Source organism: Suncus etruscus, chromosome 17 (genome assembly GCF_024139225.1).
Source record: "Suncus etruscus isolate mSunEtr1 chromosome 17, mSunEtr1.pri.cur, whole genome shotgun sequence".
NCBI lineage: Eukaryota > Metazoa > Chordata > Mammalia > Eulipotyphla > Soricidae > Suncus > Suncus etruscus.
Window position 1 is genome coordinate 22,646,488 of NC_064864.1, and position 26,699 is coordinate 22,673,186.

Genomic DNA, 26,699 nt, shown 5'->3' on the forward strand with positions numbered 1-26,699 from the left:
AGCAAGGAATAACTCCTGAGCGCTGCCGGGTGTAACCCAAAAACCAAAAATAAAAATTTAGAGCAGAAATTAATGAACTGGAATCCCAAAAAATAATCCAAGTGATCAATGAAAACAACAGTGTTTTGAAAAAAAAATAAACAAGATTGATAAGTCATTAGCAAGACTCACAAAGAGAAAATCAGACAAAAGGTCGACATCATACAGACACTACAAAAATTCAAAGAACCATTAGAGAATAAGTTGAGAACATCTATTCTAAGAAATGAGAGAATATAGAAGAAAATGATGAATTCCTGGACTCCTATAGTCTCCAAGACTAAACCAAGATGATTTTAAATAACTTAACAGACCACCAATTGAAGAAATTGAAATGGTAATCAGGAAGGAAGGAAGGAAGGAAGGAAGGAAGGAAGGAAGGAAGGAAGGAAGGAAGGAAGGAAGGAAGGAAGGAAGGGAGGGAGGGAGGGAGGGAGGAAGGAAGGAAGGGAGGGAGGAAGGGAGGGAGGGAGGGAGGGAGGGAGGGAGGGAGGAGAGGGAGGGAGAGAGGGGAGGGAGGGAGGGAGAGAGGGAGGGAGGGAGGAGAGGGAGGGAGGGAGGGAGGGGAGGGAGGAGAGGGAGGGAGGGAGGGAGGAGAGGGAGGGGAGGGAGGGAGGAGAGGGAGGAGAGGGAGGGAGGGAGGAGAGGGAGGGAGGGAGGGAGGAGGGAGGGAGGAGAGGGAGGGAGGGAGGGAGGAGGGAGGGAGGAGGGAGGGAGGGAAGGAAGGAAGGAAGGAAGGAAGGAAGGAAGGAGGGAGGGAGGGAGGGAGGGAGGGAAGGAAGGAAGGAAGGAAGGAAGGAAGGAAGGAAGGAAGGAAGGAAGGAAGGAAGGAAGGAAGGAAGGAAGGAAGGAAGGAAGGAAGGAAGGAGGGAGGGAGGGAGGAAGGGAGGAGGGAGGGAGGGAGGAAGGGAGGGGAAGAGGGGAGGAAAAAGGAAAGGAAGAGGGAGGGAGGGAGGGAAGAAAGAAGGAAAAGTACTTTCAGAAAAAGGACATATTCACTGTATATCTGAAATTCAATTATGAATGACTTTGTAGATCAAAATGGTTTCAATAAAATAAAATTAAAAAAAAAAAAGAGAACATGGGGCCGGGCGGTGGCGCTAAAGGTAAGGTGCCTGCCTTGCCTGCGCTAGCCTTGGACGGATTGCGGTTCGATCCCCCGGTGTCCCATATGGTCCCGCAAGCCAGGAGCAACTTCTGAGCACATAGCCAGGAGTAACTCCTGAGCGTTACCGGGTGTGGCCCAAAAACAAAAAAAAAAAAAAAAAGAGAACATGAAGAAATGGAATTCCCTGTTTATGGATTGGGAGAATTAACATAATTAAAATGGCAATATTCCCCAAAGCATTGAACAGATTCAGTGCAGTTCCTATAAGGATATCCCTGAAGTTTTTCAAAGAAATAGGTTAAACATGCCTGAAATTCATATGGGACAATAAATCACCATTAACAGCTAAAACAATCCTTCAGAAAAAGATGGGAAAGTATCCCTTTCCCACAAAGCAGTAGTAATTGAAATGGCATGGTATTGAAATAAAGACAGTCTGTCTAAGTGGAATAGAACTGAATATCCTCAGACAGATCCTCAGGTTTATGGTAAGTTAATTTTTTATAAAGGAACAAAAAACATGAAGTAGTGCAAGGACAGCCTCTTCAACAAGTGGTGCTGGGGAATCTGACCAGCTACGTGTAAGAAAATGAACTCAGGAAACTGGAGAGATAGCATGGAAGTAAGGCAGAAGGATGGTGGTTTGGATCCTGGCATCCCATATTGTCCCCCGAGCCTGCCAGGGGTGATTTCTGAGCATAGAGTAAACCCTGAGCTCTGCCGGTGTGACCCAAAAACAAAACAAACAAACAAAAAAATTGGGGCCGGAGAGGTGGCGCTAGAGATAAGGTGTCTGCCTTACAAGAGCTAGCCAAGGAAGGACCGTAGTTCGATCCCCAGCATCCCATATGGTCCCCCCAAGCCAGGGACGATTTCTGAATGCTTAGCCAGGAGTAACCCCTAAGCATCAAATGGGTGTGGCGCGTGCCTGCCCACCCACACCCACCCACCCACACCCACACACACACACAGCTCTGGTAGAGGTTGAAAAGATAAAACAAAATCTAACCCCATTAAAAAAAAAAGAACAGTAATTTTTTCAAAGAAATAGAGATGTCCAAAAGGCACATAAAAAATAAAATCTATTATCACCAGGAGATACAAATCAGAACACTGAAATATCATCTCACACCACAGAAAATCAAGAAAACCAGTGCAGGAGCAGATGTGAGGAGAAAGGAACTCTCAATCACTGCTGGTGGGAATGTATACTGGTCAATCATTTTGGAAAACAATATGGTCTTTCTCAAAAAACTAAAACTTGGAGCCAGAGTGATAACATCACAAGCAAGTAGGGCATTTGCCTTGCACACAGCTATCTAGATTGAATCCTGACATCCCACGTGGTCTCCTGAGCCTGCTAGGAGTAATTTCTGAGCACAAAGCCAGAAATAACCTGAGAGCCAAACAAACTAAAAAGTAAACAAAAATACTAGAAACTTCTATTCTGCCCAGCAGTACAGTTCCTAAGAATAGAAACTTGGGCCCAAAAACACAATTCAGAAAAGGCACCTGCACTTCTATGTTCATTGCATCATTATTCACAATAGCCAGACTCTGGAAACAACACTAGTCTCCTCCAAGACAGATGAGTGGAGAAAGAAACTATGGTACATCTACACAATGGATTAACTATCAGTTGTTAGGAAAAATGAAATCATGAAATCTGCCCATACATGTATAGTCATGAAGAATATCATGCTGAGTGAAAAAAGTCAGAGGGAAAGAGACACACATAGAAGGATCATACTCATCTGTGGGATATTAATAAAATCCACAGTATGAGAATAATACCCAAAGACAACAGAAATGATGGGAGAAAAGTGCAATTAAGTCAGAAGAGGCCACTATGACAATAAAAGTTGGAAATAACTACTCTGGACAAGAACTGGAAACTGAAAGAAGTCAAATGATATGCATGATGCCCCTTCAGTAACAGTATACAAACTATGGTGCCTCAAAGAGTGGCAGGCTGGGGGTGGGGCACAAGAGGAAAACTGGAGAAATTGTGGTGGAAAAGGAACACTGGGTTTTAAAGCACTGTATAACTGAAATTCCAACTACCAACAACTTTTTAACCCGTATCTCATTATATGGCCTCATTTCCCCTCCCATTGCTTACCCTGACCTCTCATCTTGGATCCCCCTCCAAAAAAATCTAAATAGAAATTCCGGGGCCGGGAAGGTGGCGCTAAAGGTAAGGTGTCTGCCTTGCAAGTGCTACCGTAGGACGGACCACGGTTCGATCCCCCCGTGTCCCATATGGTCCCCCCAAGCCAGGAGCGATTTCTGAGCGCATAGCCAGGAGTAACCCCTGAGCATCAAACAGGTGTGGCCCAAAAACCAAAAAAAAAAAAAAAAAAAAAGAAATTCCTCCAAAATAAAAAATGAGGATGAATGGCTGATATAAACACACGTAAGTTATTCAACTATAAAAAAAATTTTTTTGAAGGAAAATGCCAAGTGTTAGGGAGGATGTGGCACTATTGGAACTCTATATACACACTGCTATAATACAGCTATTGGGAATGTAAAGTGGTTCAGTCACTTGGAAAACAATCTAGTAGTCCCATATGACCAGCCAGATGGTAAAATATGGTGTTACCATACAATTCATCCAATGAAAATGCTATCTAAATAAAATCTGTACACAAATGTTCACTGTAGCATTATTCATAACAGCCAAAAGGTAGAAACAACTTCATTGTCCATTAAATTATGAATGTATATGCAAAATGTGGTATACACATACAACAAAATATTATGTGAACTGAAGTGGAATAAAGTATTTAAAAATCCTACATGAATCTTGAAAACATGCCAAGTGAAGAAGCCAGTCAGAAAAGACCACTCATTATATAATGCTATTTATGAGACACAGAATTGGTAAGTTTATAGAGACATAAAGCAGATTAGTAATTTTTTGTTTGTTTGTTTTGGGGTCACACCCAGTGGTACTCTGGGGTTACTCTTGGCTCTGTGCTCAGAAATCACTCTTGGCAGACTGGAGACATTATGGGATGCCAGGAATTGAACCGGAGTCCGTCCTGTGTTGGTCCTGTGTTTGCAAGGCAAACGGCCTCCTGTTGTGCTATTGCTATGGCCCCACATCAGTAATTTCTTGGGTCTGGGGTAAGGGATATATATGCAGGTATAATTTTATTTTTGTTCATTTGTTTTAAGCCACACCTGACAATGCTCAATGGTTACTCCTAGCCCTGTGCTCCTGGCAGGCTCAGGAGACCACATGGGATGCCAGAGATTGAAACAGTTAGCTTCATACAAGCCAAATGCTCTACCCTTTGCTATTTATTGCTTAGGACCCTCTAAAGTAAAATTTTTGAGGTAATTTTAAAAGGCTCAATCTTTTACTTTGACAATTGTATAACCGTGAATACTTTTAAAAACTAACAAATTGAGTAGATTAACTGCATAGTATACAAATTATTTATCAAAAAGCCTTTGTTTTGTTTTGTTTTGTTTTTTTTGGGTCACACCCGGCAGTGCTTAGGGATTACTCCTTGCTCTACGTTCAGAAATCGTTCCTGGCAGGCTCAGGGGACCATATGGGATGTCGGGATTTGAACCACTGACCTTCTGCATGAAAGGCAAATGCCATACCTCCATACTATCTCTCCGATCCCACCCACCCACCCACCCAAAAAAGGCCATTTCTTAAATCAAGTCTCAAAGGGAAGAAACTAGATGATCCTGCATGCAGAAAAGTGCTTTAAAAACTGTAGCACATGTCAGCATTCTATGGGGCTGGAGCTATAGTGTAGTGGGTGGGATGTACCCTGCACACAGCCAACCTGGGTTCAATCCCCAGTGTTCCATATAATTCCTTCAGTACTTCCAAAAGTAATTCCTGAATGCAGCGTCAGGAGTAACCCTTAAGCATCACTGGTTGTGGTCCAACCCCCTCCCCAAGAAAGAATGAGTCTACAAAGACTAATATGCCCTGGTTGAAGTTATAAAATATAAAATCTAAGAAGCTGTTCAAGTTCAGAGGTGTTTAAGGAGACAAAACAACTACAGGTAGTTTATTCTGGCTGAATAAGAAAATATGGGAATAGAAAAACACTGGCACTAGCAACAAATGTCTGGACTAGCTTCAGTATGCAGATCAGCAGCTGAAAGACAGTAGCTTTATAGTAAGTGATGTGGATCAAAAAGGAGTGCGTGGAGCCAGAAAAAGCATAATGGACTGGTGCACACGCTTTACATACAGAGGAGAGATCCAAGCTCCATCCCAGAAGTGTATATGGTAGTGCTGGAGTGACAGCATAATGGGCAGGGTGTTGTTTGCCTTGCAAGTGGTCGACCTGGGTTTGATCCTCGGCATCCCATATGGTCCCATGAGCCTGCCAGGAGTGATATCTGAGTGCAGAGCCAGGAGAATGCCTGAACAGCACTGAGTATGGTCCAAAAACGAACAAAAAAGTATACAGTGTCCCAAGAACTATTAGTATGTGCCCAAAGAGGGATGAAGAGACCAGAGAGATAATACAGGTAAGTTGCTTGCTTTCACGTACCTGGCCCCAGTTTGAATTCTGGGTCAGGGGTCACTCCTGATCATAGAACCAGAAAAAGGTCTTGAGCACCAGTAGATGTAGCCAAAAATCAAGGGGGACAAGTTGTACGCCTTTCATGCTTGAGTGTCTAAATTTTATCTCCAACACATTCTCCCTCTCCAGCACTGTAGCACAAGCTCAAGCACTCAGTTATTAAGTCTGTAATACTGAACTGAGGTACCGGGAGTGGCCCTCAAATCTCACCAGCACCTGCCGTAGTCTCTATTAAAAAGGTTCCCCATTCTAGGAATGGCCACAGATGTGTTCTTTCTTTGTTTTCCTCTCTCCCTCCTCCACATAATCTCTAAATGCTGTTTTACTACATACAAAAAATAAAACTATCATACATGCCAAAGTGATAGACTAGTGGGGTAGAATATTTGCCTTGCATGTGGTTGATCCCAGGGTTTGATAATCAGCATCCCCCAATGGGGTCATCCCCCAAGATCCCCAAGGAGTGATCTTTCAATTCAGAGCCAGCCTAACCTGAAGTTTTATTATAAAGCAATAATCATCAAAACAGCATGGTACTGGAACAAAGACAGAATACCAGACCAGTGGGTTAGAACAGAATATCCAGAGATATATCCCCAAATATATGGTCAACTGATATTTGACAAAAGATCCAAAAACCTGAATTCAGAGCCAGGAATAAGCCCTAAACAAAACTAAATATGGTCCAAAATCAAAATAATTTAAAAAAGTAAAATATTTTTTTAAAAACAGTAGATATTCATGAGTATTGATTATTTATAACAAATACACCACAGATATGAAATGTTAATAAGAGAACATATACTTCAATTCCTGAGTGCATTTGAAAAGCATGTTTAGTGATCTGGAAAATGCTAACATTGTGTTAAGTGAAAGAATCAAGAAACCAAATTAAAGAATGCAATCCTGGTTTTATTAGTAAATATGTGCCAAGATATTAATGGCAGATATCTCTGGGTAGTAAAGTAGCATTACAGATTAATTCATTTCAGTATAATGCCTTTTCCTAACTTCCAAATTTTCTACCAGAAAAAGCTGACAATTGTCAAATATTATTTGGGCATTAGAAACTGGACTTGGGGTAAGGTCATAGTGCAGTGGGTATTGCTTAGTATGCAATAGGTTCAATCCCTGGCATCCCATATGTCCCCCCAGAGCCCACTAGGCATGATTTCATTTTTGTTTTTGGACCACACCTGGTGGCACTCAGGGGTTACTCCTGACTCTAAAATCATCCTGGCAGTCTCAGGGGACCATATGGGATGCTGGTGATAGAACCCAGGTCCATGTTGGTCTTCGGCATACTAGGCAAACACCCTACCACTGTGCTATAGCTCAGGCCCTAGGCATAATTTTTTTTACCATCCCCCCAGGCATAATTTTTGAGTGCTGAGACAGAAGTAATGCCTGAGAGCCACTAAGTATGGCTCAAATCACCCACCTACCCCTCCCCCAAAAAGAAAAAATAAATTGTACCAGTTCACAATTCTGAGATTATATAAAAGTAACACAGTCCATAGAGATTTAACATATAATACCTTTGACAAAGTCTCGTTCCACAACAAGAAATCTAATATAGATATTTCCACAACAAATTATATGGATTACGTCAGATAAAAAAATGAAAAGCTTCATAATCGCTTAGGGTATGTCTTCGGGGTTTTTTTTTGTTTGTTTGTTTGTTTTGGTTTTTGGCCACACCCGGTAACGCTCAGGGGTTACTCCTGGCTATGCGCTCAGAAGTCACTCCTCGCTTGGGGGACCACATGGGACGCCGGGGGACCGAACCGCGGTCCGTCCTAGGCTAGCGCAGGCAAGACAGGCACCTTACCTCTTGTGCCACCGCGCCGGCCCCTATGTCTTCGTTTTTATTGAAACATTTGTCTACACTAGTGTAAATATTTATATGTTTTAAGTCATGTCAGGTTTTGGCTGAGTTACCAAAAAATTGGGGCCGGAGAGATAGTATGGAGGTAAGGCATTTGCCTTTCATGCAGAAGGTCATTGGTTCAAATCCCGGCATCCCATATGGTCCCCTGAGCCTGCCAGGAGTGATTCTGAGCATGGAGCCAGGAGTAACCCCTGAGCACTGCCAGGTGTGACCCAAAAACCTGAAAAAAAAAGTTACCAAAAAATTGTCAAAAAGGGTCAGAGAAATAGTATCGTGGATGAGATGCTCACCTTGCAATAGGCTGACCTTGATTCAATCCATGGCAACCTTTTTAGTGTCCTTTGAACCTAATAGCAAGGAGTAACCTGTAAGTGCTGTTAGGTATACTCTACATACGCACTTTAAAGCCTTAAGACCATTTTTTTGGGGGGGGGCACACTCGGTGATGCTCAGGGGTCACTCCTGGCTCTATCTCAGAAATCGCTCCTGGCTTGGGGTACCATATGGGACACTGGGGGATTGAACCAAGGTCGCTCCTAGGCTAGACGCCTTACTCCTGTGCCACTGCTCTGGCCCCTTAAGACCATTCTTTTTTTTTTTTTTTGGATTTTGGGCCACACCTGGTGTTGCTCAGGGGTTACTCCTGGCTGTCTGCTCAGAAATAGCTCGTGGCAGGCACGGAGGACCATATGGGACACCGGGATTCGAACCAACCACCTTAGGTCCTGGATCGGCTGCTTGCAAGGCAAACGCCACTGTGCTGTCTCTCCAGGCCCAAGACCATTCTTTTAAAGCAGGAAAAGTCCTATCCTTGGTTGTTAGTACTATGTTTTTAAAAAAAGTAATTTGGGGGCCGGAGAGATAGCATGGAGGTAAGGCGATTGCCTTTCATGCAGAGGACAGTGGTTCGAATCTCGGCATCCCCTGTGCCTGCCAGGGGCAATTTCTGAGTATAGAGCCAGGAGTAACCCCTGAGCACTGCACACTGCCGGGTGTGACCCAAAATCCAAAAAAAAAAAAGAAATGTGTACTTGTGGGGACGAAGAGATAGCATGGAGGTAGGTCATTTGCCTTGCATGCAGGACAGTGGTTCAAACCCCAGCATCCCACATAGTCCCCCGAGCCTGCCAGGAGCGATTTCTGAGCCCAGAGTAAACCCTGAGTGCTGCTGGGTGTGACCCAAAAACCAAAAAATGAGAGGGAGGGAGGGAAGGAGGGAGAGAGGAGAGAGGAAAGAGGAGAGAGGAGAGAGAGAGAGAGAGAGAGAGAGAGAGAGAGAGAGAGAGAGAGAGAGAGAGAGAGAATGAGAGAGAGAGAGAGAGGAAAGAGAGAGAGAGAGAAATGTGTACTTGCAATTTTGTGCATTTCAATAAAAATTTTAATATTTGGGCCAGACCTATGGTGGTTTGATTCTTCGGCATCCCATATGGCCCCCTGAACCTGTCAGGGGCGATTTCTGAGCACAGAGCTAAGAGTAACCACTGAGTGTTGATGGGTGTGACCCAAAAACAAACAAAAAATAACATTATTAATAATAATTATGATTATAATAATTAATAATTAGTAATAAGGAGCTGGTACAGTGGATACACTTGCCTTGAATACAACAAACAGGAGTTCAATCCTGGCAATGCATATGGTCCCTGACACTGGCTGGACTGATCCCTGGACACTGTCAGGAGTAAGCCCTAAGCATAGCAGGTTGCAGACCAAAATAAAAAACAAACAAGGGGCCGGAGAGATAGCATGGAGGTAAGGCGTTTGCCTTTCATGCAGGAGGTCATCGGTTCGAATCCCGGCGCCCCATATGGTCCCCTGTGCCTGTCAGGAGCAATTTCTGAGCCTGGAGCCAGGAATAACCCCTGAGCACTGCCGGGTGTGACCCAAAAACCACAAAAAAAAAAAAAAAAAAAAAAAAAAAAAAAAAACAAACAAACAAAACTCAGTAAATGAAACCATAATTAAATCTTTTCTTCAGCTATAGATTTCCATAAAAATATATCATAAGGTCATGGGTGGATATGAAGAATATTATGATGAGTGAAATGAGTCAGAGGGAGAGGGATAAACAAAAGAATAATCTCATTCATCTGTGGTATATCAGGGAAAAAAATCAGTGTGGGGATATTCAGAGACAATAGAGATGAGGATTAGAAGAACCAGACCATGGTAGGAAGCATGCCAAAAAAGAAGAGTGCAATTAGAATAAAGAAGAATCTACTATGAAAGGGACATGTATGACAATTCTTCGTTAACAGCAGTGCAAACCACAATGTCAAAAATAGAGAGAGGGCTGGGGCCAGAGCAGTGGTGCAAGCGGTAGGGCATTTGCCTTGCATACAGCTAACCTAGAAGGGACCGAGGTTGGATCCTCCAGTGTCCCATATGGTTCCCCCAAGCCAGGAGCGAGTCAGGAGTAACCCCGGAGCACCACCAGGTGTGGCCCAAAAAGCAAATAAATAAAGGACAGAGGGGCCAGAGTGGTAGCACAGTGGTAGGGCATTTGCCTTGCACTTGGCTGACCCACAGATGGACGTACGTTCAATCCCCAGTATCCGATATAGTCCCCCAAGCCAGGAGCGATTTCTGAGCGCATAGCCAGGAGTAACCCAAGCACTGCCAGGAGTGGCCCCAAAAAACAAACAAACAGGCCTGGAGAGATAGCACAGCGGTGTTTGCCTCGCAAGCAGCCGATCCAGGACCTAAGGTGGTTGGTTCAAATCCCTGTGTCCCATATGGTCCCCCGTGCCTGCCAGGAGCTATTTCTGAGCAGACAGCCAGGAGTAACCCCTGAGCACCACCGGGTGTGGCCCAAAAACAAAAACAAAAAACAAACAAACAAACAACAACAAAACACAAAAATGGAGAAAGAGAATGCCTGCCCCACAGGCAAGTGGGGGAGGGTGGGTGGGAGTAAAGAGGGCGTCAGGAAGGGTGAGAAGAAAATCGCTGACACTGGTGGTAGGAAATGGCCAGTGGTGAAGATTGTATATTGTATGACTGTAACTTACTTAATCATGAACAACTTTAACTATGAGGAAAACGTAGTATGAACAATCTTGTAACCATGGTGTTTAAAACTTTTCCATAAATTAAATAATAATAATAATAATAATAATAATAATAATAATAAATTTAGAGTAATAATGGAGCTGGAGCAATAGTACAGCAAGTATATAACTTGCCTTCTTATAGCTGACCTGGGTTCAATTTCTGGCATCCCAGATGGTCCCATAAGCACTGCAAGGAGTGATCCCCAAGCACTGAGTCAGGAATAAGCTCTGAACACAGCGAGGTGTGACCCCAAAAATAAAACAAATCTGGGGCCGGGAAGGTAGCGCTAGAGGTAAGGTGTCTGCCTTGCAAGCGCTAGTGTAGGACGGACCACAGCGGTTCGATCCCCCGGCGTCCCATATGGTCCCCCCAAGCCAGGGGCAATTTCTGAGCGCATAGCCAGGAGTAATCCCTGAGCGTCAAATGGGTGTGGCCCAAAACAATAAATAAATAAATAAATAAATAAATAAATAAAACAAATCTAGGGATCCAGAGCGTTAGTAGAGGGTAAGATGTTTGTCTTACACACAGCTGATCAAGGTTTGATTCCCAGCATCACATATAGTCCTGAATCAACCAGGAATAATTCCTGAATGCAGAGCCAAGAGTAATAAATAACCTGAATGCACTACTGAATGTGTCTTAAAAAAAAAAAAAAAAAAAAAAAAAACCTCATTGAACAGCACTTTAATTTTTGTTTTTGTTTGTTTGTTGTTGTTTTTTTTGTTTTTGGGCCACACCCAGCGGTGCTCAGGGGTTACTCCTGGCTGTCTGCTCAGAAATAGTTCCTGGCAGGCACGGGGGGACCATATAGGACACCAGGATTCAAACCAACCACCTTGGGTCCTGGATCGGCTGCTTGCAAGGCAAACGCCGCTGTGCTATCTCTCCGGGCCCAATTTTATTTTTTATTTTTTGAGCCACATCTGGCAACACTTAGGGGTTACTCATGGCTCTGCACTTAGAAATTACTCCTGGCAGGCTCAGGGAACCTTTTGGAATGCCAGGGATCAAACCCAGATCAGCTACATACAAGGCAAACACCCTACCCACTGTGCTATGGTTTCAGCCTCAGCACTTAAAATTTTTAGGAGGTATAATATAAATGGATCAAATATTAAAATATAATGTATGGGGTGAGAGATAGTATAGTGGGTACAGCACTTGCCCTGCACATCCAGTTCAATCCTCTGCACCACTTCTGTTCCTCCAAACCCTACCAGAAGTGATCTCCCTAAATGCAGAGCAAGTAATTAGCCCTGAATACAGCCAGTGTTGCTTCAAAATAATAATAAAAAAAAAAAAAACTCTAATGTTCTCCTCTCCTCCCCTCCCATCCTTATATGCTTCAGCATCAACCTGAACAATAAGAAAAGGAGCCCCAATAAACTGGCAAATCAATTGTCACCAGGAAACCCTGATCACCCCACCTGGTTCTTCAAACCTGAAAGATGTCCAGGTTTAGGGGCCAGAGAGATAGCATGGAGGTAAAGTGTTTGCCTTGCATGCAGAAGGACAGTGGTTCGAATCGCGGCATCCCATATGGTCCCCTGAGCCTGCCAGGAGTGATTTCTGAGCGTAGAGCCAGGAGTAATCCCTGAGTGCTGCCAGGTTAGACCCAAAAAACAAAAAAACCAAAAAAAAAAAGTCCAGCTTTAATAAATGGCCCCACTTAAATGGCCCCATTTCAGCTGACTGAACCAAAGGTGGACACTATTGTAGGCAAAATCAGATTCTCTCCTGTCAGAAATTGGATTACAGTGCTCAATGATTTGAAGATGCGAACTTCCTGGAAATTAAAGACAATTCTCTTCTGCAAAGTACATGGGGAAGTGGTAAAAGGAAAAAAAGTTGTAGAGACAAAAGGTGCAAGATGATTTTGTAAATGTAAAGTTGAAAGGAAGTAGTTGCTTGGTCTATTTTCTAGTTCCTGGTTCCAACCATACCTGATGCTTTAACTATTTCCTGTCCCTACAGTATCACTGAGAAAGAGTGGATATTGGATCATAATCATAATCTCCCCCAATTTTGACCACACCCAGCAGTGCTCAGTGTTACTCCTAGCTCTGCACAAAGGAATCACTCTTGGCAAGCTTGGGGAACCATCAGGGTCAGCTAAAAGCAAAACAAGAATAGACCTCCTGTACTGTCTCTCCAGCCCCAATTAATCATAAACTTTTTTGTTGTTATTGTTTTTGGGTCACACCCAGCAGTGTTCAGGGGTTACTCCTGGCTCTATGCTCAGAAATTGCTCTTGGCAGGCTCAGGGGACCATAAGGAATGCCAGGATTCGAACCCTTCCTTCTGTACACAAGGCAAACACCCTACCTCTATGCTGTCTCTCTGGCCCCAATCATAAACTTTTTAAGTTTCAGCTTAAGTGTCAGCTTAAACTCTACTCTGAGAAATCCTCCTGTATATATCTCCTCAAACTACCTTATTTCCACACAAAATAAACTCTGGTAGTAAATAAATAATCTCTGCATCTCATCTCAGAAAGTATTATTATCTTTCTATTGGACAGTAAACATCAAAAAAAGTATGATCCATTTGTTTACTTCAATTCTACATTCTAAATTCAACCTAGACTGAACCGGGTTCAATCCCCTGCATCCCATGAAGTCCCTGGAATAATTCTTGGGTGTAGAGCCAGGAGTGACATCTGAACATCACCAGCTGTGACCCCAAAATTTAAAAACAAAGAAAAGGGAAAAAAAGTTAAATACTGGGGCTGGAGAGATAGCACAGCGGCGTTTGCTTTGCAAGCAGCTGATCCAGGACCCAAGGTGGTTGGTTTGAATCCCGGTGTCCCATATGGTCCCCCGTGCCTGCCAGGACCTATTTCTGAACAGATACCCAGGAGTAACCCCTGAGCACTGCCGGGTGTGGCCCAAAAAAAAAAAAAAAGTTAAATACTGATCAAATTATTACTGGTATTTTCCTGATAAAAACTGAGTTATTTTGACCCTACCACACTCAAAAAAAAAAAAAATCCTGCTTTTTCTTCCTGCCATCTCAACAGGCCCAAGTCAACTAAAACTGATTATTTTATATAGCATAGGCTGTAAGAAGCATATTTCAAAATAGCTTGGTATAACAGAGAAAGCTTAGAATAGTCTTAAAAAGTAACCAGTTTTGGGGCCAAAGCAGTAGTGCAAGCGGTAGGGCGTGTGCCTTGCATGTGCTAACCTAGGACAGACCTCGGTTTAATCCCTGGCGTCCCCCAAACCTGGAGAGATTTCTGAGTGTATAGCCAGGAGTAACCCCTGAGTGTCATTGGGTGTGGCCCAAAAAGGAAAATAAAAAGGTAACCAGTTTTGAGGGCCAGAGTTTTAATACTGCTGGTAGGTCATTTGCCTTGCATGTAACCAACCTGGGTTTGGTCCTCAGTATCCCATATAGTCCCCCCTCCCCCAGCCCACGAGGAGTGATTCTTGAGAAATAAGCCCTGCCTATGTGGACCCAAAACAAAATAACAAAAAGTAAACAGTGTTTGGAATCTAAACAAATCTTCATCTGCTATATAAGTATCTTATACCAAGTTTCCTTACCTGTAAAGTAAAAATAACATCCCAAAGAAGATAAAAATGACTTTGAAATCATGGCACCTAAAAAGCAAAGCAGGCTTGCAACTAATATTAATTGTGGAATATCCCAGCCAGACACTACCAATCACCAGCTCCAACTGCCCATGGGTCAGAACCCAGAGCTTGCCCTCAGACTAAGAATCTCTGAGGGCCACTGCTCAATTTGACTGGCTTTAAAGAAAAAAAAAAAAAAAATCTCCGAGGGACTTCACAGAACATTGGTTCTACTGATGCTCCAATGTGTGAGATCACCAAGAAGTATAAAAGAGGCAAAGAAGCCAAAAGTATCTCAGGGTCAAGGTAAAACATTCTCTCCCAAAGAAATACATCCTAGGAACCAGGGAGAGAGCTCGGTGGGTACATGCTTTGTATTCAGGGTGCCTGGGTTTGATCCTCAGTACCACACATGTTCCCCTAAGTACTATCAGGTGTGGCCCAAACAAAGAAAAGTATATTCTGGGCCTGGAGAGATAGCACAGCGGCGTTTGCCTTGCAAGCAGCCGATCCAGGACCAAAGGTCGTTGGTTCAAATCCCGGTGTCCCATATGGTCCCCTGTGCCTGCCAGGAGCTATTTCTGAGCAGACAGCCAGGAATAACCTCTGAGCACAGCCAGGTGTGGCCCAAAAACAAAAAAAAAAAAAAAAAAAAAAAAAAGAAAAGAAAAAGAAAAGTATATTCTAAGTCCAGAGAAATAGCAAAAAGAGCTAGTATACATGGAATATCACTGAAAGTGATCTCTAGGCACCACTAGGTATGGAACAAAAACAAAGGAACAAAAGCAAAGGAACAAAAAAAAATTTGTTTTTAATAGGTAGAATAAAATGTACATCCAGAAGTGCAATGTGAAAGGAGCATTTTCATGGTGCCACAGAGATAGTATAGCAGGTAAAGCCATGCATATGACTGGCTTGGGTCCAATCCTTGGCACCCTATATGGTCCCCCTAACCTGCCAGAAGTAAACCCTGAGCACTGCAGGATGTTGTCCCTCACTCCCCCTCCCCAGGAAAATAAAAAGCATATTCATCGAGTCAGGAAAAGAAAATGAAGGGTATTTTGGGATAACAGAAGTGGTAAGTGCTTTGGGGATAAAAGTTAAAATTGAGGCTGTTGGGAAGAACTAATAACTGAGACTTTACTTACTAAGGAGTTTGGTCTTGTCATAAAAGGCCTAGAGCACATGCCTTGCTTATGGAGGGCCCCATAGTTCCCAAGCAGCACCAGATAGAGTGTTGGTGGGACCCTCAACCACCGCCAGTTGTAGTCTGGTGATCTTCAGCTTTGACCCTTCAGGCCTGAACAACGAAGCCAAGTATTTCTGGGAATGGCCTTCAGATTCCCGAGCATTTGCGCACTGCTTGGGAATATCTCCCACCCTCCCCCAAGAAAATCTCTTTCTGCCCATTTATTCTCATTAGTTTTTTTTTTTTTTGGGGGGGGGGGAATATACGTGGCGCTCAGGGGTTACTCCTGCCTTCTGCACTCAGAAATCAAAATCACTTCTGGCTTGGGGGACCATGGGATGCAGAATTGAACCTGCATCTGTCCAGGGTCAGCCACATGCGAGGCAGATGCCCGATCGCTGTGCTACCACTATGGCCCCTATTCTCAGATTTTGTGAATTGTTTTTGCTTTCTCTAATTTTACTCTGTACTCAGAGGCTATTCTTGATTCTCTAGTCAAAAATGACTCTGTTGGTGCTTGAAGAGGAAACTGGAGTAAGCCACATGCAAGCGCCTTGCCTTAATCCTTATACTATCTCTCAGGCCCGGGTTAATAAGAAGGTCCTTGTTCAGGGCCTGAGCCATAGCACAGTGGATAGGGCATCTGCCTTAAACACAGCTGACCCAGGTTCAATCCCTAGCATTCCATGCCTGGTTCCCTCCCCTATCCCCAGCATGCTAGGAGTAATTTCTGAGTGAAGAGCCAGAAGTAAACCCCTATAGCAGTGTCGGGTGTGACCCAAAATACCAAAGAAAAAAAAAGTTCTTTGTTCAATTCTATTCCACTATTTGAACTTTGAAAAGCAATAGAGGTGTTGTGTATCTTGGCATGTAACAGATATTCACTCACAAAACACTTTTTGTTTTTAGGATAAAAGGGGGCCAAGGGCAACAGTGCAAAACGCTAGAGAACATGATTTGCATATAGGACTCTGGTTTAATCCCTGGGCCATATGGTCCCCAAATACTACCAGGAACAATCCCCGAACAAAGAATTGAAGCAGACACTGAACAACAAGCTGGGTTTAGAAAACTCCTTCCCCCCACTCCCCACAAAGAAAAAAAAACTACATTAAAAAGTGATATAAGCAAAAGCAGATATGTATCTTGTTATTAAAAACATTTTTCTCAACTCAGATTTCTAGAATAAACATCACTTAAGATGCAAACAAAATTGTGAAATTCAGGGCCAGAATGATAGTACAGTGGGTAGGATACTTGCCTGGCACACAGAAAATCCCATATTATACCCCTAGCATCACAGTAGTAATTCCTGAGTGCATAGTAAAGAGTAAACACTGAACACTGAAGGGTGTGGCCCGAAACCAAAAAAATCAACTACCTGGGGTCGAAGCAGTAATCTGCCTTGCCCACGCTAGCCTAGGATGGACCAGTGGTTCCATCCCCCAGCATCCCATATGATCCCCCAAGCCAGGAGCAATTTCTGAGCAAAGAACAAGGAGTAACCTGAGTGTCACTGGGTGTGGCCCCAAAACAAACAACAACAAAATCAACTACCATGTTTTACCACTTCCTATTTGACACCTAAAATTACTGTCCTTAGGCAATTTAACCTATCTCAAGTTTCCTCACAAGATGACTGATCATCTTTATAAATGTGGATTAGAACTAATTGATATATCTAAATAAAGCAAAACAAATTGTCCAACGGTAAAACTGTTTGCCACGGGCCCTGAGAGATAGCACAGCTGCTTTGCCTTGCAAGCAGCCGATCCAGGACCAAAGGTGGTTGGTTCGAATCCCGGTGTCCCATATGGTCCCCGTGCCTGCCAGGAGCTATTTCTGAGCAGACAGCCAGGAGTAACCCCTGAGCACCGCCAGGTGTGGCCCAAAAACCAAAACCAAAAAAAAACAAAAACAAAAACAAAAACAAAAAAAACTAAAAAACAAAACTGTTTGCCACTATCATTAACTAAAACTTTAAGAGGACAAGATTTATATACCATTAGAAATGGGAATCACAAAGAAGATTTTTTTTCTGAAATTCTGGAGTTTTTATCCAGGAAGTAAAACAATTCCAAAGTTTGTATTCAAACAGCAATTGCCCTTCTACAGCATTCAAAACCAGTTCCTAAAAGACCATTGTCCCCCAGAGTCCTTTAATAAGGTGCACTCCCAGTTCTCTGGTCTAGGACCATCAATCAGTTCTCAGTTCTTTTCATTTCAGCAACTTGACCTCTACTGACACCGAAAGTTGACTCAGTTCTCACATTTTCCCTATTTTGTCTATCTCAGCCTTCAATCAGTATCTCTAAGGACGACCCGATAAACTCTGAGCCACATTCAGAAAGTGTTTCAAACGCAACTTATCCAAAATAGATACTTGCTTATCTAAGTTAATAAAAAGATGAATAACAGTTTCCATTTCTCTTCTCAGATCTTTTCTTCTTTTCTTTTGGGTTCATATATATATCTAACCAGGCCTCATACTTTTCTGCTCTTGTTCATCTTTTAAAAGTATTTGGGGTCGAGGCCAGAGTGGTGCTACCATTCCATATGGTCCCCCAAACCAGCCAGGAGTGATTTCTGAGCAGAGCCAAAAGTAGTAACCCCTGAGCAACTCTAGGTGTGGCCCAACTCCCCCACCCCCATATAATAAAATTAAAGTATGTATTTGCCAGTTACCTCTTCAGTCTTTGTGTTCTATCTCAGTAGTTCTTGGTTTTGCTTTTTTCATACAGACCACTCCCAATTCGGGAGTCATGCAATACCAAGGATGCGACTATGTCCTACACATACTAAGCATGAACTCTACTACCTAGTGCTTCTTTTTGTTTTTGTTGTGTTAGCAGTGATTAGTTTACTCCTGGTTTTACATACTCAGGGATCTCTTCTGGCGGGGCTCAGGGAACAGACCATACATATATGGTACCAAGGATTGAGTCCAGGTGTGCCATGTGAAAAGCAAAGCACCCTACTTATCACTTTGAATCTTTCTTGGGATAATGTTCCTTTGAAAATAAATTACTATATGCTATAAATGGCTTATTGTATATTTTTAAAAGATAAGCATAAACAGAAGGACCAGTGACCAGGTCCTTAATAAGATAATCCTGTTTACAATTTTTACCCAACCAATAACCTCATATAAGACTACCACTTAAAGGGTTGGAGAGATAGCATGGAGGTAAGGCACTTGCCTTGCATGCAGAAGGTCGGTGGTTCAAATCATGGCATCCTATACGGTCCCCCGAGCCTGCCAGGAGCAATTTCTGAGTATAGAGCCAGGTGTAACTCCTGACCACTGCTGGGTATGACCCAAAAAACATAACAAAATAAAACAAAAAAAAAGACTACCACTTACACAATTTATATTTCCAGCTTTTATTTCTTACTAATTTCAAAATGCTTACTATATAATCAAAATAGGCTTGACAAACTTAACCAGTTCAAATCAGAGCGTACTTTCTAACAAACCTGTTCTACCTACAATATTGCTTCTCTTAGACACAATCATTTACCTGGTTCCCAAACTAGAGAAGCTCAGTCTCTTACCCGCTCAGATTTCCTCATCTTTTACTTCTTCTTCTTGCCATAATTATGTTAGTCTAAGGCCTTTTGCCTCTCTATCTGCTACTTTATATAGATACCATTTTTTTTTTTTTTTTTTTGGTTTTTGGGCCACACCCGGTGACGCTCAGGGGTTACTCCTGGCTATGCGCTCAGAAGTCTCTCCTGGCTTGGGGGACCATATGGGACGCCGGGGGATCGAACCGCGGTCCGTCTCCTAGGCTAGCGCAGGTAAGGCAGGCACCTTACCTCGAGCGCCACCGCCCGGCCCCCAGATACCATATTAATACTTTACCTCTAGCCTAATTAAAGCACCTAGTTCTGTCCCCCCCCACCTCCGATTTCCACCAGTGTTTTGATCTATTTCCCTGAAATTTTCACAACTGATCACTGACTACCTCTTACAAAAATACCAATGGTTCTCCATACAGTTTGCCACCTATTTAGTTTTCCTGGACTTTATTCTATAACTCAAATTACCACTTGTGTATATTAACAAAACTACACCTACTCTTTTTTTTTTATTAATATCTTTATTTAAACACCTTGATTACAAACAGATTGTAGTTGGGTTTCAGTCATGTAAAGAACACCCCCCCTTCACCGGTGCAACATTCCCATCACCAATTTCCAAATCTCCCTCCTCCCCATCCCCTGTACTCTAGACAGGCTTTCTACTTCCTCATGCATTCACATACTACAACTACTCTTTTTTTTTTTTTTTTTTTTTGGTTTTTGGGTCACACCCGGCAATGCTCGGGTTACTCCTGGCTGTCTGCTCAGAAATAGCTCCTGGCAGGCACAGGGGACCATATGGGACACCGGGATTCGAACCAACCACCTTTGGTCCTGGATCGGCTGCTTGCAAGGCAAACGCCTCTGTGCTATCTCTCCGGGCCAACTACTCTTAAAGACCCAATCAAATCCCATTTTATATCTTTATTGCTTACATTATAATGATTAGAAAATACAAAATTCCGGAGCCAGAGTGATAGCACAACGGGTAGGGTGTTTTCCCTGCACGCAGCTGACCAGGGACCGACTGGTCTCGATCCCCGGCATTCCCTATGGTCCTCCAAGCTGCCAGGACCAATTGAGTAATTTCTGAGCACAGAGCCAAGAATAAGCCCTAAGCGCCACTGAGTGTGGCCCAAAAACAAAACAAATCCTCTTGTGGCCAGATATCTGGCTTCCGTTTTCCCCTTTGATTCTGGAGGTCAGCTCTTCCCAGGAATGGGGTTTGGGGAGGCCCCATGCCGGAGGCCTTCTCCCTAGCCTGGGGAGTGCTGGGATGCTTGGACTCCAGGCCTTCCCTGGGCACCAGTCCAGGTGGGCTCTATAGGGGTCATCAGGCTTTCCCCCTACCTCTCCCTACAGTAATGGGAATTAGCTTTGGGAGGAGGGCGGGTCGTTCTAGCACTGGTTTATGTTGGGTCACTGGAAATTTTTTCTCCTTGGTCTCCTATTGGTAGTATTGTATGCATATAGTTTATATATGCATAATATCCATCTTGTATTGTGACCTTGATACTGCCCTACAAAACTCATTTCTAATCTTTTACTGCCTCAGTCCCAACCCTTATTTCTCCCCATCTTCCCATGTAGGTGCAGCTCATGACATGAAGCTCACCACAAAGAGTGATGAGTGCAGTTAGAGAAATAACTACACTGAAAACTATCATAACAATGTGAATGAATGAGGGAAATAGAAAGCCTGTCTTGAGTACAGTGTGGGTGGGGTGGGGAGGAAGATCTGGGAAATTGGTGGTGGGAATCTTGCACTGGTAAAGGGGGGTGTTCTTTACATGACTGTTATCATACAACTACAATCATATTTGTAATCACGGTGTTTAAATAAAGATAATTTAAAAAAAAAGAACCATTCCAAATTTAAAAAAATCCTCTCACACCTGTGAGACTAAAACACATCACAAAGAACAAAACAACCAGTGTCGTAGTGGAAGTGGGAAAAAAGAAACGGTCATTCACTGCTGGTAGGAATGCTGACTGCTTTAACCTTTTTAGAAAACAGCATTGAAACGCCTCAAAAAATTAAGAATTAAGCTTCCATATGATCCAGTAATTCCACTTCTTGGCATCTACTCAAAAAGCCCAAAGACTCTACCCTGAAAGCAACCCAGTGTACAAGCACGAGTGGATAAGGAAATTATGGTACACAACAGAATACTACTCTTTTTTTTTTTTTGGTTTTTCAGGCCACACCCGTTTGATGCTCAGGGGTTATTCCTGGCTAAGCGCTCAGAAATTGCCCCTGGCTTGGGGGGACCATATGGGACACCGGGGGATTGAACTGCGGTCCTTCCTTGGCTAGCGCTTGCAAGGCAGACACCTTACCTCTAGCGCCACCTCACCGGCCCCCAAAATATTACTCTTTTTTTTTTTCCAGAATACTACTCTTTTTTTTTTTTTTTTTTTTTGGTTTTTGGGCCACACCCAGTAACGCTCAGGGGTTACTCCTGGCTATGTGCTCAGAAGTTGCTCCTAGCTTGGGGGACCATATGGGGCACCGGGGGATCGAACCGCGGTCCATCCAAGGCAAGCGCAGGCAAGGCAGGCACCTTACCTTTAGCGCCACCGCCCGGCCCCCAGAATACTACTCTTAAGAGCAAATTAAATCATTTAATTTACTACTCTATGGATGGATCTGGAGAGTATCAGGCTGAGTGAAGTTACACAAGAGACAGACACAGGGGTCGGAGCAGTCTACCTTGCCCTCACTAGCCTAGGACAGACTGTGGTTCCATCCCCCGGTGTCACATATGGTCCCCCAAGCCAGGAGCGATTTCTGAGTGCATAGCCGGGAGGAACCCCTGAGCATCACCAGGTGTGACCCAAAAAACAAAACAAAACAAAAAAAAAGGAAAGGAGAGAGACATAGAATGATGTCTCTCATATATGGGATATAAAGAAGCATAATAAGGTAATAGCAAATGCCCAAAGGCAACAGAACTGAGAACTAGATTCCTGTAGAAAGTTTACACCAGGGAAGGGGCTAGATGGAGGGACATTAGGACAATAGTGGAGGGTGTGGTACTAGCATGTTTCATGTATGTACTTTTAATAGTTTGGTTCAACATACCAAAGATAAAAAACAATTTAATAATAAGAAAAGACAGACAAAATTCCTAATAAACTGGTCCAGAAAAATAACTTTGTCTGAAAGTCTTAAAACTTTCTGGAAGCATTAAGTTTTAATGTCAGTATCTAAATATTAACAAAGGCCAGCACTATTCATCATTTTGTTGTTAATTGTTGTTTCTGGGCTACACCTATTGATGCTCTGGGTTTATGCCTGGCTATGCATTCAAGAATCACTCTAGGGGCCAGAGGGGGGAAAGCATTTGCTTTGCATAAGGCCAACCCAGGTAGAAGGGTTCATTCCTCAACCCTATGTGGCACAAATACAAAAAAAAAAAACAAAAACAAACAATAAACAAAAAAGAATCACTCCTGGCAGGCTGAGGGACCATATGGGATGCCAGGGATCAAACCCGGACTAGCATTACAAAGCAAGTGCCCTACCTGCTATACTATCACACCAGGCCCTATACCATTATTTGTTAAACTCTAAAACACACTACAGGGCTGGAGCACAGCGGTAGGGTGTTTGCCTTACACACAGCTGGCCCAGGACGAACCCAGGTTCATTCCCGGCATCCCATATGGTCCCCCAAGCCTGCCAGGGGCACTTTCTTTTTTTCCTTTTTGTTTTTGGTCACATCCAGCAGCACCCAGAGGTTACTCCTGGCTCTGTGCTCAGAAGTCTATTCAAGGGGCAATTTCTGATCGCAGAGAGGAGTAACCTCTGAGTGCCACCAGGTGTGGCCCCCAAATCAACCAATCAATAAAACTTTAAACAAAATATGGTTTATTTATACTATGGATAATATAGCAGTCTAGGATAAAATGTGATCACCTGGACCCACAATTCTAATTCAATCAGACTTGTATTTGTATTTATATTAAAATAAAAATTATATACTTTTCTGAGAGAAACTTAGGTCTAGCAGTGATAAGTCTACTGTAGTGATAGAAATAATTGCCTATTCTTTTTTTCTTTTTTTTTTTTTTTTTTTTGGTTTTTGGGTCAGACCAGCAGTGTTCAGGAGCTACTCCTGGCTCTATGCTCAGAAATCGCTCCTAGCAGGCTCGGGGGACCAAATGGGATGCCTGGATTCGAATCACTGACTTTCTGCATGCAAGGCAAACATCTTACCTCCATGCTATCTCTCTGGCCCAATAGGCAATTCTTTTTTTTTTTTTTTTTGGTTTTTCAGGCCACACCCATTTGATGCTCAGGGGTTACTCCTGGCTAAGTGCTCAGAAATCGCCCCTGGCTTGGGGGGACCATATGGGTCGCCGGGAATCGAACTGTGGTCCTTCCTCGGCTAGCGCTTGCAAGGCAGACACCTTACCTCTAGCGCCACCTTGCCGGCCCCCCAATACGCAATTCTTAGCTTATCACAGTGAGCTGTTTACTTAACAGCAGGTACAACAATCATATGTATAACAGAAATGATGTAGTACTTTGCACTCTTGTAGTCTTACTTCTTTTAGACCTGACATAATTCAATTTATTTTAGGGTTCCTAAACCCTAAAATTCACATTAATGTTCACAGCTGTATACTGTGAAACATTCTACTGAATGATAACAAAAGCAAACATTTTAAGCAGCCTTTTAAAAATTTAACTTAGTCTTCCTACCTGTTATTTGATAAAAAAAAAACATGCTTCCTATTGGCATTTATAAAATTATGACCATTCGTGTTTTGAATGCATATAAAATAATTTGCTTGTAACCATAAATATATGTGTGTGTGTGTGTGTGAGAGAGAGAGAGAGAGAGAGAGAGAGAGAGAGAGAGAGAGAGAGAGAGAGAGAGAGAGAGAGAGAGAGAGAGAGAGAGAGAGAGATCTAAAACAATCAGTCACACTAAAGAAAAGCAGAGGAGCCAATAGATAGTACAGGAGTAAAGGCAAACTTGCCTTGCACACCACTAACCCTGGTTAGATCCCCGGCACCATAGTGGGACCCTTGAATACTGATAGGAGTAAGCCCCGAGCACCGCTACCTTCCCCTACAAGATAAAAGAAAAAAAAGAAAAGAAAAGAAAGCCCGGAGTAATAGCACAATGGATAGGGTGTTTGCCTTGCAAACAGCCAACCCTAGGTTTGATGGCCAGGTTCGATCCCAGATGGACCCCGATCCTGCCAGGAGTAATTTGTGAGAGCAGGCCAAGAGTAACTCCTGCACCGCTGGATGTGGTCCAAACCCCCCCCCCCCCAAAGTAATGGAAAGAGCTGTAAGGTTGAAAATAGCATCTCCATCTCCCACCTCCAGTTTAACCCTTTAGGAGGTGTGATTTTTAGGAACTGGCATCACAGAAATACTCTGCCCAGCAAAAAAATAAACATCACCTTGCTTACTCCTCCAAGGTGGTTGCCCACAAAAAGCAATGAATGTAATGAAGCTAGCACAGTGCCCATCAGTGTCCAGATAGGCAATCAGCCTGCTACCTTGCAGCAGAAGATTCACGCGAGGCGAGGTGGCTTTGAGTGAGAGAGCAAGCGAGCGCAGGCTCCCCTCCTGCCCTCACCCACACTGAGCACCCCTGACTAATAATTCCTGCCAACACCTTCGATCTGGGGCCCCCGATGCTGCTGCTGTGCTCTGCTCTGCGCTGTTGCATTGCATTGCGTTGCGTTGCGTTGCATTGCGTAGCGTTTCGGAGAGAGGCCCGGATGAATGCAAGTGGGAGGGTGGGGAGCCCGCCTATGGGTCAGTGAGTGTGGGGGGGGGGGTCTGCAGTAGCACAGCAGCCCGATTGACAGCAAGCAAGCAAGCAAGCGATCAATCGATCGATCGATCGCGCCTGCCTTGCCTGGGCGTGCAGCTCGACTTGACTTACCGCGCCCAGTCCAGTCCCGAATGGGCGCCGAGAAGCAAGCAGCGCCTGGGAGGTTGGGGTGGGGAGGGAGCCCGACTGCCATGGACTGGTCAGTAACGGGCGACAGACAGACAGACAGATGGCCCAGAGCAAGAAAAGACCCGCTGCAATGAAGAACTTGGGGAGCTAGCTGCAAAGCGCCCCGCACGGGGTGGTGATGGTGATGGTGCAGAGGCGTCCAGAAGGCATGTCCCCCCCCATAGTCGGCAGGGACGGACGTTCAAATCATGATGGGTGATGATGGTGATGTTGGTGTATATGCGGTGGAGGGGGGGGGAGGAAGCAGAAAACTCGGGGGGGGGAGGGAGGGTTTCTCGGGGTGCTGCAGGCTGCGAGGGTAGTGAAATGAAATGACATGAAATAAAATGGGGGGGGTCGCTCCCCTCCTCCCCTCCACCCCCTCCCCATTCCAGAGCACAGGCTTCATCCCTCGCACCCGGGATGGGTCCAAGTGAGGCGCCTCAAAAGCAGCACAGGCGAGGCACCCCCAGATCTCAGGGGACTGGCTGCTGCGCGGGGGGGGGGGGGGCCCTCACCCCCAGCATTCTGGGCATGCAGAGTCCCCGCCTCCGCCTTCGCCTCCACCCGGGGTGAGGGTGGGGGTGGACACCCCACTTGGGGCTCCGGATCCCCCCCGCACAGGGCGATCGTCCTCAGGCGCGGAGGCCGGGGGAGGCGAGGCGAGGCGCGGCGAGGCCCACAGGCGGCCTGTCGGTCTGTCTGTCTGTCTGTGGGCGCCAGAGGGAGGCGCGGCCCCCCGGCCCCAGGGGACACCCCGAGGCCGCGGCCGACACTCACCACACCATGCCGTAGGCGCCCTCGCCGATGTACGACAGGTTGGTGTAGCGCGGCCCCACGTCGAACACCTGCCCGCGGACCATCTCGGGGCCCGCGCCCGCCGACGCCATGTTGCCTCCCGGGCCGCCGCGGCCGCCTCACTCTCTCTCTCTCTCTCTTTCTCTCCCCCTCTCGCCTCAGGGTCTCTTCGGGGGGACCCGCTCCCCAACGTGCAGCCGCCTCTGCGGGGAGCAGGAAGGAACCCCGAAAGCGCCGCCGCGGGGCTGGAGAAAGGGCCGGGCGCGGGAGAGCGAGCGCCGACGCGTCCGCGGCCGCCACAGCCTCACTGGCTGACTGACGGACGGACGGGCTGGCGGGCGGACGGGAGGAGGGGAGGAGGGAGGAGGGAGGCGTCTTGGGGCGTGGCTTGGAAAGAACAAGTGATGATTGGATGTTTGAGGGTGCTGGGGCGTGGCCTCGTCGCGCCCGGCGGAAGCTGCCGCCTCGGGACCGGGCGCTGCGGCTGAGGCGGGGCCGCGCGCGGGTCACGTGCGCATGCGGAGTGGGAGGAGTGGGAGGAGGGAGGGGAGGATGGAGGAGAGGAGGAGGAGGAGGCCGCGCGCGCGCGCGGGAGGGAGGCAGCGGGAGGCTGTGTGTGTGTGTGTGTGTGTGTGTGTGTGTGTGTGTGTGTGTGTGTGTCTGTGTGTCTGTGTGTGTCTGTGTGTCTGTGTCTGTGTGTGTCTGTGTCTGTGTGTGTGTCTGTGTGTCTGTGTCTGTGTGTGTCTGTGTGTGTGTGTCTGTGTCTGTGTGTCTGTGTGTGTCTGTGTCTGTGTGTGTGTGTGTGTGTGTGTGTGTGTGTGTGTGTGTGTGTGTGTGGCGGCCTTGGAGACCCAATCCTCCTCCTCCTCCTCCTCCTCCTCCTGAGGGACACACACACATAACTGCACACTGCA

General features: G+C 45.0%; 1 protein-coding gene across 1 annotated transcript in view; it reads right to left on the reverse strand.

Annotated features, from left to right (window-relative positions):
- Window positions 1-25,927, reverse strand: part of MAPK1 (mitogen-activated protein kinase 1) — a 78,598-nt gene extending 52,671 nt beyond the window's left edge. The window contains exon 1 of the mRNA XM_049790714.1: window positions 25,768-25,927. Within this exon, the coding sequence (XP_049646671.1) occupies window positions 25,768-25,877 (110 nt within the window). The 5' untranslated portion in view covers window positions 25,878-25,927. The remainder of the gene's footprint in view (window positions 1-25,767) is intronic.
- Between the last annotated feature and the right edge of the window lie 772 nt (window positions 25,928-26,699).